The following is a 14,376-nucleotide window of genomic DNA, read 5'->3' on the forward strand; positions in this document are numbered from 1 at the left end:
CTTCATACTGGTTAAACATGAGATACAATTCAGTGTCACACAGTCCGTGTGCTGCTGACATAACACATTCAGGAAAGAAAGAAAAAACACAGGAAGTAAAAACAGCCAACAATTGAGAGCTTTTCTCCCACACATTAAAGCAAGCATATAACTATACACACTATCGCCATCTGCTGTCTGGTTAGAATAAAGTCCTCTTTTCACTTATAATAAGTCCTAATCTGTTGTATATGCCAACACTTTCAACCTTTCAGACAGTCCCTCACAAAATTGGCTTCTAAGGGCTGAGTCATTCCATGTAGAATCCGTTGCTGTTTGGAGACAAACCAAATCCTGCAGTAAAGGAAATGCCCACGATTGAGGATCTCCCTGCACTAGAGAGATCACAATTACAACCCGTTGTTCCTCATTTCCGGAGGAGTAGGGACGAAGTTTAAAATACAGTTTTCAGGCCTCCTTGAATACAAAAATCTTGTCCCTACCTCCTGAAAACCTGTCCGGGAGGGCAACCTTGGGTTCAGGCTGGACAGGCCTACCTGCAGAGACCCCAACATTAGCGATCTGTAGCAGCTGATGCTATTGCTAAACCTCACAGCAGAGGTCATTCACCTCCAGAGACAGACTGCGCAGCCGATCTGCGAACTCTGCAACTGAAACCATACTAAGGGAGAAAAGAAAAAAAAAGTCCATGCCCAAAAACACACAAAAACCCCCCAAAGTGTCAGTTTTTTCTTTTTCCTTTTCAAAGTGTGCACAGCCGGCGGTAATGTCACGCAAGGTGTGGGAAAGACTTAATGCAACACAAAGGGAAGAGAGAAAGGGAGCCCAGACTCTAGGGAAAGGGTGTAGTGGAGACTCTACTAGGCTGATCTAATATCACCCTGTCTTCACTAACATCCCTATATTGGTTCTTCATCAATCGCCGCACGCGTACCTCGCCCTGTTTTTCCCTGGCATTTGGCCCTGGCTAGGGATGGGAAGGGATGAGCGTTAGTTGATCCCCACTGAACACTAAAGACACCAAGGGGGAACAAACAAGGGAAAATCGCTTAGCTTTATGTGACTCCAGACAAATGCACACACGTCCTCTAGCACCAGAGAGGAAGAAGTACTGCTCTTGCTCAAGCCTTCACAAGGGGTGATGTGAATATCGCCGGCACCTCCCTCTAGCAAACAGCAGGTATTTATACATCCAGGCCAGGGTGTTGTTAGTTAGCCAGTGGAAGGTAGCCGCTGGGTCCTAGAGAGACAGCTTCTAAGAAGGTGTCTGTAATGCCAAAAGAAGAGATCTCCTGCAACCAAGTGCAGGGCGACTGTCTTGTCACTTCTGACACACCTGTGACAATAAAAGAGAGTATTGCGAAAAGCTAGAAAGTACATATAATGGCAAAGAGAGGTTTTTCAGCCAATAGAACAAACTGTCTTTTGTATTATTATATATGTACTCTGTTTAATGCATTAGGTAATGTCAGTGACTCTGGAAATAAATGGCACAAAAATCTACAAAGAGACGCAGTGCAAATTTTAAAGGGAACCTGTCAACGGAAGAGCAAGTCGTGAACTGTGTGTCTCGACTGACTATTTCGAGGTTGCCACTGGCCATCTTCTCCCCGCCACATTCCAGTTAACTTATAGATCTTCCCCTAAGTGTGTACATGGGGAGAGATCTATGAGTCGTTGGGATTGGTAAGGAGAGAACTGGACACTGCATAGGATTTGTCAGCCGAGACACATAGGCCACAAAAGACTTTTCAGAGTATGTTTATACTGAAATGCTGCAGCGTTTCTGAGTAAATCATATCCGGCTGCAATTGCACAGCCAGTGTCTTATTTATACTGCCTATGTTCAGGCAGTATGAATCTGATGATAGGTTGGTACAACCGGCAGGGGGCCGCATTCTGCTGTTCTCTGAGCTGGCCATCAAACTAACAGCTACCTCAGAAAATGTGTACCATGCCGTTTCCCAGGTTTCAATCGTACTTGTGTCTTTCAAGCATGAGTACAATTGAAGCCCTGACCTCTGGCACTTCTGGGTCAGAGCAACGTCAGCAGCATGATCCTGTCATCTCTCTCCTGCATTGCATAGGCAGTGAACGTCGGTGTGGTAAGAAGCCAAACTTTTATTTTCAAGGGGATTTTTGTGAGGGGACAGTGTGTAGAGAGAAGGAGGAGTATGGGGAAAATGTGAATGTGTGGGGACTCAGTATTTGGACTGGGAAATGTGTGAGGAAAAAGCTATGCTTACCAGTTCCAGTGGTCATCACATAAGCACTCATATGCAATTTTCTCACTTGCTTCTCTACCTGCTTCTTTCAATAACAGGGGCTGTAGTATTTTACTGAACATTGAGAGAATTATGCGATTTTTAGTGTGGAAATTGCATATGAACGGTCATATGATGATTACTCAAACCTCTTAAGCAGTGCATAGGACGCGTCAAACCTAGATCCATGTCTGCTTTGAGATGTTGCACATATTTGCAGGATGACATAAATACCAATATACGTAACCATAATGCCTTTTATGAACTTATCAGAGTGAAATTCTCTAGTAGGCTAATACCTTGTTGAGGGGTCATAGCATTTCTCATTTATTACAGTCAATGATCTTATATGATTTAATATAGATGCTGTGTATGCATCTTGTAAGAATATCTTTACAATGCTATTACATACATATAAGGATATCTTTACAAAGCTACATGTAGGAACAGAGATGGTATATAGCATTTTTATACACATTCATGTAGTTAAAAAAAGACATATGTTTGTCTAGTCCACTGTAATTATATCACAGTAAATAATTATTTGTAGCACTGAATGCCATTTGTCATTAGATACATATTCATCGCTTATATAAATGCTGACATACTGTAGTCTCTGCCATTTCTACCTCTTGTAGACAGGATGTTCCATAGATTGATTAACTGCAAAATAACATTTTCTGAATAAATTACCAACCATATATTAATTCATATTAAAAGAATCACCTCTAAGGTTTCTCCTAAAATATACAAGTCTGATTTTTCCAGCCTCACATTGTAAGAGATACCTCTCATCATCCAATTTATTTTTGCAGCTGCCTTCCTTAAGGGGATTTGGAGGATTGGAAGAAACCAGTGTCAACTGAATGTCACGGAACGACAAGGGAATGTCCGGCAGATGGCACAACATATGGATACAATGGGATAATAGAGGGGAATAGGGGAAGGAGGGCACTAGTGGTAGGGAACGAGGGAAGGGACACCTCCTGACACCAACCTGTATCTGTCGCTAAGCTACCCTATCGTCCCTAGATGGGTCCTTCCCCCTATGCACAATCACGTGCCTAAGCCCTCGCTGGCCCTGGACTTAACCTGGCTAGCGCACAGGCCAGTGAGACACTAGCCTCACCACTACAATAGGACAACACAAGGAAGGTAAGGCAAACACTGGGAGATTACAACATAAAATACACTTAGCTTTCCAACAGGAAACTTCACGCTGCAACTGCAACAAACACCACAGCTTCTCCAGAGACTGGCTCCTTCAAAGAGGTCAGCATAGAATGAACTATAACTGGCGGTCAGCTGATGGATCATGTGGCTATTTAAAGGGAGGTGAGAGTGGCACCAACCAAAGTGAGCTGACTATCCTCAAAAGGCTGCCAGCAAGAGACTAAGATTAACCCTTGCTGGGCAAAAAGGAAAAAAACACATTTAAATTACAGCATACCCAGAGCTGCCACGAATCCCAAAATTATTTGTGACACTGAACATGCATTCAGCAGACAGCTATTGAACGTGTATTGGCACCTTGAATAATTTCCTTCTAATTGAACAACTCTATAAAATAGAGTGTAATAGTGAACAAACCTGCCCTTTGAATGACACCATCCACAGTGAGGATCATACGCTGACAGACAATCATTGCATGATTCATGCTGTGCACAATTTGCAATCTTCAGACGTTTGATCTAGAAAAATAAGTTATTAAACAATATATTCTTTCAATAAAATATTAAGCAGGTAATATTTTAAAAATGCACTTTTAAGAGACCTATCTCCTTGTTATTAATGTCCAATTTCAGTTACAGTCATATGAAAAAGTTTGGGCACCCCTATTAATCTTAGGCTTAATGTTTTATAAAAATTGGTGTTTTTGCAACAGCTATTTCAGTTTGATATATGTAATAACTGTTGGACACAGTAATGTTTCTGCCTTGAAATGAGGTTTATTGTACTAACAGAAAATGTGCAATCGGCATTCAAACAAAATTTGACAGGTGCATAAGTATGGGCACCCTTATCATTTTCTTGTTTTAAATACTCCTACCTACTTTTTACTGACTTACTAAAGCACTTTTTTTGGTTTTGTAACCTCATTGAGCTTTGAACTTCATAGCCAGGTGTATGCAATCATGAGAAAAGCTACTTAAAGTGGCCACTTGCAAGTTGTTCTCCTGTTTGAATCTCCTCTGAAGAGTGGCATCATGGGCTCCTAAAAACAACTGCCAAATGATCTGAAAACAAAGATTATTCAACATAGTTGTTCAGGTGAAGGATACAAAAAGCTGTCTCAGAGATTTAACCTGTCAGTTTCCACTGTGAGGAACATAGTAAGGAAATGGAAGAACACAGGGACAGTTCTTGTTAAGGCCAGAAGTGGCAGGCCAAGAAAAACATCAGAAAGGCAGAGAAGAAGAATGGTGAGATCAGTCAAGGACAATCCTCAGACCACCTCCAGAGAGCTGCAGCATCAACTTGCTGCAGATGGTGTCACTGTGCATCGGTCAACTATACAACGCACTTTGCACAAGGAGAAGCTGTATGGGAGAGTGATGCGAAAGAAGCCGTTTCTGCAAGCACGCCACAAACAGAGGCGGCTGAGGTATGCAAAAGCACATTTGGAGAAGCCAATTTCTTTTTGGAAGAAGGTCCTGTGGACTGATGAAACCAAAATTGAGTTGTTTGGTCATACAAAAAGGCGTTATGCATGGCGGCAAAAAAACACAGCATTCCAAGAAAAACACTTGCTACCCACAGTAAAATTTGGTGGAGGTTCCATCATACTTTGGGGCTGTGTGGCCAATGCCGGCACTGGGAATCTTGTTAAAGTTGAGGGACGCATGGATTCCACTCAGTTTCAGCAGATTCTTGACAATAATGTTCAAGAATCAGTGATAAAGTTGAAGTTACGCAGGGGATGGATCTTTCAGCAAGACAATGATCCAAAACACCGCTCCAAATCTACTCAGGCATTCATGCAGAGGAACAATTACAATGTTCTGGAATGGCCATCCCAGTCCCCAGACCTGAATATCATTGAACATCTGTGGGATCATTTGAAGAGGGCTGTCCATGCTCGGCGACCATCAAACTTAACTGAACTGGAATTGTTTTGTAAAGAGGAATGGTCAAAAATACCTTCATCCAGGATCCAGGAACTCATTAAAAGCTACAGGAAGCGACTAGAGGCTGTTATTTTTGCAAAAGGAGGATCTACTAAATATTAATGTCACTTTTCTGGTGAGGTGCCCATACTTATGCACCTGTCAAATTTTGTTTGAATGCAGATTGCACATTTTCTGTTAGTACAATAAACCTCATTTCAAGGCAGAAACATTACTGTGTCCAACAGTTATTACATATATCAAACTGAAATAGCTGTTGAAAAAACACCAATTTTTATAAAACATTAAGCTTAAGATTAATAGGGGTGCCCAAACTTTTTCATATAACTGTATATATGAAAATTGTACGGTAATATGGTTTCGAAATATAGTAAACAGTCTGCAGTCAGTAAACAGATTCTACTAAACGCGCCTTCACATCTTTCGGTAGTGTCTGCAATTTGACTAATTGTACTTATGATCATTATAATTTGGCAAGCAAATAAAATCACAATCACAGATCATCAGATAAGCTTAAAGAGAATACTTAGACAAACATTCAAAAAGCACAGACACTTCATAGTGGCTGGAGACTTAAATCCCCATTAATATACTCAGACAAAAGATATGCAGTGGGAGATTAAACATTGAAACCTACATTTGGATGTATATCATCCAATAAACCACTTGCAAAAATATATAAAAATCAAAAATCTGTATTCAATATATTAAAAAGTACAACAAAATGCAACATCAAGAAAAATATTACAATAAGGTGAAAAAGGAGGAAATTCAAGATATAGGGTGAAATGGTCCTAGGTAAGGTCAGACTACATAAATTGTGTGAATACTCTGATGTGGCTGTTCTGACTATCAGATGGCCAAATGGGGGGGAGAAGGAGAGAAGGCTAAGAGCTACCATCCTCTGTATCCATTAGCTAGTGAAATCAAGGGTAATAAATACATAATCTCAAATGTAGATTAATAATCCATTCACATAGTCAGATTCTAAATAGTCACACAAATCCCCATATGTCACAAGGCAAAGGTTCTAAAGGATGCCATAATAATTTTCCCAAAGCAGCCATAAACCCACAAACAGGCAAATGAAAAATAATAACAGACAATGCTGGTAGAGATCACTTACCCATATAGAGCCGCAGTGAAAGGACCACCACCAGAAGACTGACCAAATACTCACCAAATACTGATAATGGGGCAGTGGCCTTAAAGTATGTGTAGGACTAACGTAAACCACTATTGCACTATGGCTTTTATACTGTCATCATAGAGAAAGAATATTTAGCAACCCATCAGAAAGGAAAAAAAAGAATATTAACCTCTTTAACAGTGGCAACATATAGATAGTTGGTGTCGACGGGGTCCATGTGAATTTTTTCGAACACAGGATCTTCATCTTTAAACGTATATAACACCTCTGGACAGCTTGCATCGTAGTTTGGCTTTAAAGTAAACTGAGTTAAAAAAATGGAAAAAGAAATATATAAATATTGAAAATATAATTACAGTAAAATAACACATAGCATAATATTTGATCTATCTGGCTGATTTAAAGCAAGTATTATTGTCTAGTTATTGCAAACACCTGAACAAACATTAGAAAACTACCTCACTGTCTATCTCATGAGAGTTTTCTACATAAGCTGCCATATGTAAATCCCCACAGATCTCCAGATAGTTATTTATTTATTTTACTCCCTTATATAGTTCCATTAATTCCACAGCGCTTTACAGACATTATCATCACTGTCCCCATTGGGGCTCACAATCTACATTCCCTATCAGTATGTCTTTGGAATGTGGAAGGAAACCAGAAAACCCGGAGGAAACCCACGCAAACACAGGGAGAACATACAAACTCCTTGCAGATGTTGTCCTTGGTGGGATTGAATCCAGGACCCCAGCGCTGCAAGACTGCAGTGCTAACCACTGAGCCAGATATGGAAAAAAAAATATAAAGGCGGACCTAGTAATGTAATTTTTCTCCCTCAAGTGGCAAGCCTAATTGAAAGGATAGACATTTCCAAACATTAATAAAAAATCAGAGGTATCATTTCAGTTAAGGCCATGGCCCCACTATCAGTATTTGGTCAGTATTTTTTCTCAGGACTGTGTGTAAAAACCAGGAGTGGGTGATAAATGCAGAATTGGTGACTTGTTTCTATTATACCTTTTCTCTGATTGTTCCTCACGTGGTTTTGGCTCCCACTCCTGAGAAAAATTACTGACCGAACACTGACCAAATACTGATAGTGGGGCCGTGGCCTTAAGGATAGAATCTGTCTTGGTGCTAAAAATGCAAGTTTTTTAAAATCCTTTTAATGTGAATCACCAAGTGGGAAGGAGTTAGGGATGTTATCCTGTTGACCAGCACCAGGAGGTGATCCAGTTTTAATTTGATAACTTTCTTAGTTATCTCTATGTATGCCCTTATCTAGAATTAAAATTGTGAATAGTCCTCTTTCATTTGCACAAATAGTATATAACACAATGTCACTGATTTCTCCTTCACTATGCTTCATGCACAATAAATCTTCTATACCAGTAACCTACCTTAAGTAATTTTCCATTTTCCGTCCCCAGAAAGAATACTAGTCTCCTGTCCACTTCTTTTACATGCACAGCAGTTAAGTCTCCATGGGTCAGTATTGGATTTTTGTATAAAGGAACGAGGTCAGTAGAGTTGGTCTACAATGAAACCAAAAATATATTATAATATATTATATTATATTTGTAGTCAGAATTGTGATCAAACCGGATAAGGTGAAAGTAAATAAGTAAAGTCAATATAAAAAATAATCAAAGTTTAAAGGAATATTCATAGAAGTGCAATATATCACCTATCTCTTAAAGGCAATGTTTATGTCACAATATACTGTATGTGATTAACATCACAGACAGGAGTAAGCACAAGACAGTCTTCAAGTATTCTGGAACTGTACTAAGCAAAATCTGGTCCATACACCATACATGCAGTATAATGCACCTCATAGTCATACATGTAGTATAATGCACAGCCCATAGTCATCCATAAACTATAATGCACATCCCATAGTCATCCATATAATATAATGCACATCCCATAGTCATCCATAAACTATAATGCACATCCCAAAGTCTTCCATATAGTGTAATGCACAGCCTATAGTCATCCATAAACTATAATGTACTGTACAGACCAAAAGTTTGGACACACCTTCTCATTTAAAGATTTTTCTGTATTTTCATGACTATGAAAATTGTACATTCACACTGAAGGCATCAAAACTATGAATTAACACATGTGGAATTATATACTTAGCAAAAAAGCGTGAAACAACTGAAAATATGTCTTATATTCTAGGTTCTTCAAAGTAGCCACCTTTTGCATTGATGACTGCTTTGCACACTCTTGGCATTCTCTTGATGAGCTTCAAGAGGTAGTCACCGGAAATGATTTTCACTTCACAGGTGTGCCCTGTCAGGTTTAATAAGTGGGATTTCTTGCCTTATAAATGGGGTTGGGACCATCAGTTGTGTTGTGCAGAAGTCTGGTGGATACACAGCTGATAGTCCTACTGAATAGACTGTTAGAATTTGTATTATGGCAAGAAAAAAGCAGCTAAGTAAAGAAAAACGAGTGGCCATCATTACTTTTAGAAATGAAGGTCAGTCAGTCATTGAAAGTGTCCCCAAGTGCAATTGCAAAAACCATCAAGCGCTACAAAGAAACTGGCTCACATGAGGACCGCCCCAGGAAAGGAAGACCAAGAGTCACCTCTGCTTCTGAGGATAAGTTTATCTACAGTGCTGGCCAAAAGTATTGGCACCCCTGCAATTCTGTCAGATAATACTCAGTTTCTTCCTGAAAATGATTGCAATCACAGATTCTTTGGTATTATTCTCTTCATTTAATTTGTCTTCAATGAAAAAAACACAAAAAGAATTGTCCTAAAGCCAAATTGGATACAATTCCACACCAAACCTAAAAAGAGGGGGTTGACAAAAGTATTGGCACCGTTTGAAAAATCATGTGATGCTTCTCTAATTCGTGTAATTAACAGCACCTGTAACTTACCTGTGGCACCTAACAGGTGTTGGCAATAACTAAATCACACTTGCAGCCAGTTAAAATGGATTAAAGTTGACTCAACCTCTGCCCTGTGTCCTTGCGTGTACCACATTGAGCATGGAGAAAAGAAAGAAGACCAAAGAACTGTCTGAGGACTTGAAAAACCAAATTGTGAGGAAGCATGAGCAATCTCAAGGCTACAAGTCCATCTCCAAAGACCTGAATGTTCCTGTGTCTTCCGTGCGCAGTGTCATCAAGAAGTTTAAAGCCCATGGCAATGTGGCTAACCTCCCTAGATGTGGACGGAAAAGAAAAATTGACGAGAGATTTCAACGCAAGATTGTGCGGATGGTGGATAAAGAACCGTGACTAACATCCAAACAAGTTCAAGCTGCCCTGCAGTCCGAGGGTACAACAGTGTCAACCCGTACTATCCATCGGCGTCTGAATGAAAAGGGACTGTATGGTAGGATACCCAGGAAGACCCCACTTCTTACCCCGAGACATAAAAAATCCAGGCTGGAGTTTGCCAAAACTTACCTGAGAAAGCCTAAAACGTTTTGGAAGAATCTTCTCTGGTCACATGAGACAAAAGTAGAGCTTTTTGCGAAAAAGCATCAACATAGAGTGTACATGAAAAAAAGAGGCATTCAAAGAAAAGAACACGGTCCCTACAGTCAAACATGGCGAAGGTTCCCTGATGTTTTGGGGTTGCTTTGCTGCCTCTGGCACTGGACTGCTTGACCGTGTGCATGGCATTATGAAGTCTGAAGACTACCAACAAATTTTGCAGCATAATGTAGGGCCCAGTGTGAGAAAGCTGGGTCTCCCTCAGAGGTCTTGGGTCTTCCAGCAGGACAATGACCCAAAACACACTTCCAAAAGCACTATAAAATGGTTTGAGAGAAAGCACTGGAGACTTCTAAGGTGGCCAGCAATGAGTCCAGAACTGAATCCCATAGAACACCTGTGGAGAGATCTCAAAATGGTAGTTTGGAGAAGGCACCCTTTAAATATCAGGGACCTGGAGCAGTTTGCCAAAGAAGAATGGTCTACAATTCCAGCAGAGCATTGTAAGAAACTCATTGATGGTTACCGGAAGTGGTTGTTCGCAGTTATTTTGGCTAAAGGTTGTGCAACCAAGTATTAGGCTGAGGGTGCCAATACTTTTCTCCGGCCCTTTTTTGGAGTTTTGTGTGAAATGATCAATGATTTGATTTTTGCTTCATTCTCTTTTGTGTTTTTTCCTTGCAAGCAAATTAAATGAAGAGAATAATACCAAAGAATTTGTGATTGCAATCATTTTCAGGAAGAAACTGAGTATTATCTGACAGAATTGCAGGGGTGCCAATACTTTTGGCCAGCACTGTAAGTCACTAGCCTCAGAAATCGCAGGTTAACAGCAGCTCAGATTAGAGACCAGGTCAATGCCACACAGAGTTCTAGCAGAAGACACATCTCTTCAACAGCTGTTAAGAGGAGACTTTGTGCAGCAGGCCTTCATGGTAAAATAGCTGCTAGGAAACCACTGCTAAGGACAGGCAACAAGCAGAAGAGGCTTGTTTGGGCTAAAGAACACAAGGAATGGACATTAGACCAGTGGAAATCTGTGCTTTGGTCTGATGAGTCCAAATTTGAGATCTTTGGTTCCAACCACCGTGTCTTTGTGCGATGCAGAAATGGTGAATGGATGGACTCTACATTCCTGGTTCCCACCGTGAAGCATGGAGGAGGAGGTGTGATGGTGTGGGGGTGCTTTGCTGGTGACACTGTTGGGGATTTATTCAAAATTGAAGGCATACTGAACCAGCATGGCTACCACAGCATCTTGCAGCGGCATGCTATTCCATCCGGTTTGCGTTTAGTTTGACCATCATTTATTTTTCAACAGGACAATGACCCAAAACACACCTCTAGGCTGTGTAAGGGCTATTTGACCAAGAGGGGGAGTGATGGGGTGCTACGCCAGATGACCTGGCCTCCACAGTCACCAGACCTGAACCCAATCAAGATGGTTTGGGGTGAGCTGGACCGCAGAGTGAAGGCAAAAGGGCCAACAAGTGCTAAGCATCTCTGGGATCTCCTTCAAGATTGTTGGAAGACCATTTCCGGTGATTACCTCTTGAAGCTCATCAAGAGAATGCCAAGAGTGTGCAAAGCAGTCATCAAAGCAAAAGGTGGCTACTTTGAAGAACCTAGAATATAAGACATGTTTTAAGTTGTTTCACACTTTTTTGTTAAGTATATAATTCCACATGTGTTAATTCATAGTTTTGATGCCTTCAGTGTGAACGTACAATTTTCATAGTCATGAAAATACAGAAAAGTCTTTAAATGAGAAGGTGTGTCCAAACTTTTGGTCTGTACTGTACATCCCATAGTCATCCATATAATATAATGCACATCCCATAGTCATCCATAAACTATAATGCACATCCCAAAGTCTTCCATATAGTATAATGCACAGCCCATAGTCATCCATAAACTATAATGCAAATCCCATAGTCATCCATATAGTATAACGCATATCCCATAGTTATTCATATAGTATAATGCACCTTATAGTCATACATGTAGTATAATGCACAGCCTGTAGTCATATATGTAGTAGAATGCACAGTCCATAGTGATACATTGCAGCGCCCGGACAATATCCACCCTTTTTCATTTTCTCCAGTTCATATCCACCATATTTGGAACCTTTAGACAGAATTTGAAAACCCATCTCTCTTCAAGTAAGCTTACAGCCTGCAATGACCCTGCTGCCACCTTGTCGTCACTGCAGCTGCTGCATCCTATTGTCTCCTTCCCCATTATCCAGCAGACTGCAAACCCGCAAGGGCAGGGCCCTCTACCCCTCTATTATTGTTAGTTGTTAGTTTGTTCACTGTAATTTATATCTCCATTTTGTGTGTAAACCCCTTTTCAAATATACAACACCATGGAATCAATGGTGCTCTATAAATAATTAAATAGTAAATAATAATAATAAAAATATTTCATATGTAGTCTGTGGAAACTTTCTAAATAATTCTCAATTCCCTTTGAACAAGTTCTCTTTTTTCCATCTTGCTGACTGTTTATATATTTGGTCTTCCCTTTTTCATAGCTTAAAAGCCATGTACATTTTAGTAATGTATCAATGCCTTTTCACAATCTAATGGACATGCCACTTCCCATTAGAATGTGAAAAGGCATTGATTATTCACCATTGCCATCAAAATAACAGAGCTCCAATGGATCCCATTATAAATCAATGGTGTAAATTGGCCGTCAGTTTCGGGCACTGCTATCCATACTGTTACATGCAGATAACATTCTACTGCTTTCTAAAATGCAGTTAATACTCACACAGCCATCCGGAGTAAATAGAAAGTCTTCATTGATACATGTGCTGTTTTGCTCTGCCAGGAGAGTAAAGTTATAAAGGCACAGTGCTGTTCTGTCTGTGGATGCCGTACTGTTTGTACTAAATATCCCAGCCCAGAGGAAACCTTCTGAAGAGTGAAATGCAAACGAAGATAAAATGATCTTTCTTTGTGGTTCGCTCCCACATTTCAAATTAGATTGGGCATAAAATTCCAAACCTTGGTTATTTTCAGTGAGTACAACTACCCTGGCACTATTGCCAACAGACGGGTAATAAGGGAAGATGTACTTTTGCTTCCATTGTAATGCATCAACATAGTTCAGTCCTGCTGTGCCTGTCTTTAACGAAACAGCATATCCGCTTTTAGATACAAATCCTCTAACTTCTTTTGGTCTCAAAACGATTGTGGTGACATGCTCAGCACTATTTTCACTCGTAGCAAATTTTGCAACAAATAGGTCGATTCCTTTTTCTTTAAATAAAATAAGTCCTTTAGCCCCATGCTTTGGATCTTGGGGCACAATATCTTCTACAGGATTTCCCATAGCTGTCAGGTTGCTCATATGTAGCTCAATGCATGATCCTTCCTTCTCATTCCAACAAGTGAGCACAGTGTCGTTGTAGGCAAGCAAGATTTTGTTATAGTACGTTGGTTTGTGGCTGCTGATTCTTTCTCCCATACAGATGTTTTCGTTTTCTCCATGTGGTCCTGTTGTTTTTAACCTGCACAGAGTGTGATTAAATTGATGGAGACAATTCTCTGTAGCAACTGTCACGTATGTGTTCCCAACTGCAATGTTGTTGATGGGATATTTGAAACGGGAAGATTCTTCATGATAAACAGGATCTGTCAGCAGAAGAATGAAGATGAGAGAGAGTGGAATCCGAGACATTCTGAGCCAACAGCTTCTCCACTGTAGCTCTGCAGTAATAGTATCACAAGGCTTCTTGAATCACATATAACGGGAAACTGTGAAAACTATTTGCCAATTGTACACTAGTTCCTGTTTTTAAGACTACAAATTGAAGTCAACACTGATCTCCGGTGTTTAGAAATGATGACCTGAGTTATGACAGCATTTAGCCTCAGGGAGTTGCAATAAGTTTCCTGTTGAGTGTGATGGATATGTACAATGTGACACATTAATGGTCATTTTTTTCTCCTTCTATTTGCTGACTTTAAAAATTCAAAAATCAAGAAGTTGTGGCATCTTTTATTATACTGTTTGTCAGTTGCTTGTAATAAGTTATAATGACAAGAACACAGGCAAGGGTCCAGTACAAGATTGCATGGAGTCTCTATGACTCTCTACTACAAGACATACATGCTGCCAGACGAATAAGGCTATGTGCGCACGATCAGGATTTGAAGAAGTAATTTCCTGAGCGTTTATACATCTCCTTGGTAGGAAAAATGCTGCGGAAAAACTGTGCACTTTTGCCGCGATTTTGAAGCATTTTTTGACGTGTTTTTGATGCGTTCTTTTCAAGCGTTTTTTGAAGCGTTTTTGTACATTAGTGAATTCTTTTTGGAGCTAAATAAAGTTATTTGGTGGAAATTTA

The 14,376-nt window shown here is 40.1% G+C and overlaps 1 protein-coding gene across 1 annotated transcript in view; it reads right to left on the reverse strand.

The window, feature by feature from the left end:
- PLXNC1 (plexin C1) overlaps positions 1-13,859 on the reverse strand; it is a 262,942-nt gene extending 249,083 nt beyond the window's left edge. Inside the window, exons 1-4 of the mRNA XM_073651689.1 lie at positions 12,795-13,859; positions 7,946-8,080; positions 6,712-6,846; positions 3,855-3,955 (exon numbers count right to left, since the gene is read on the reverse strand). Of these exons, the coding sequence (XP_073507790.1) occupies positions 3,855-3,955; positions 6,712-6,846; positions 7,946-8,080; positions 12,795-13,706 (1,283 nt within the window). The 5' untranslated portion in view covers positions 13,707-13,859. The remainder of the gene's footprint in view (positions 1-3,854; positions 3,956-6,711; positions 6,847-7,945; positions 8,081-12,794) is intronic.
- Positions 13,860-14,376: the final 517 nt, after the last annotated feature.

The sequence above is a fragment of the Phyllobates terribilis genome, unplaced genomic scaffold (assembly GCF_046119375.1).
Source record: "Phyllobates terribilis strain yellow unplaced genomic scaffold, ASM4611937v1 Scaffold_11__3_contigs__length_659146591, whole genome shotgun sequence".
NCBI lineage: Eukaryota > Metazoa > Chordata > Amphibia > Anura > Dendrobatidae > Phyllobates > Phyllobates terribilis.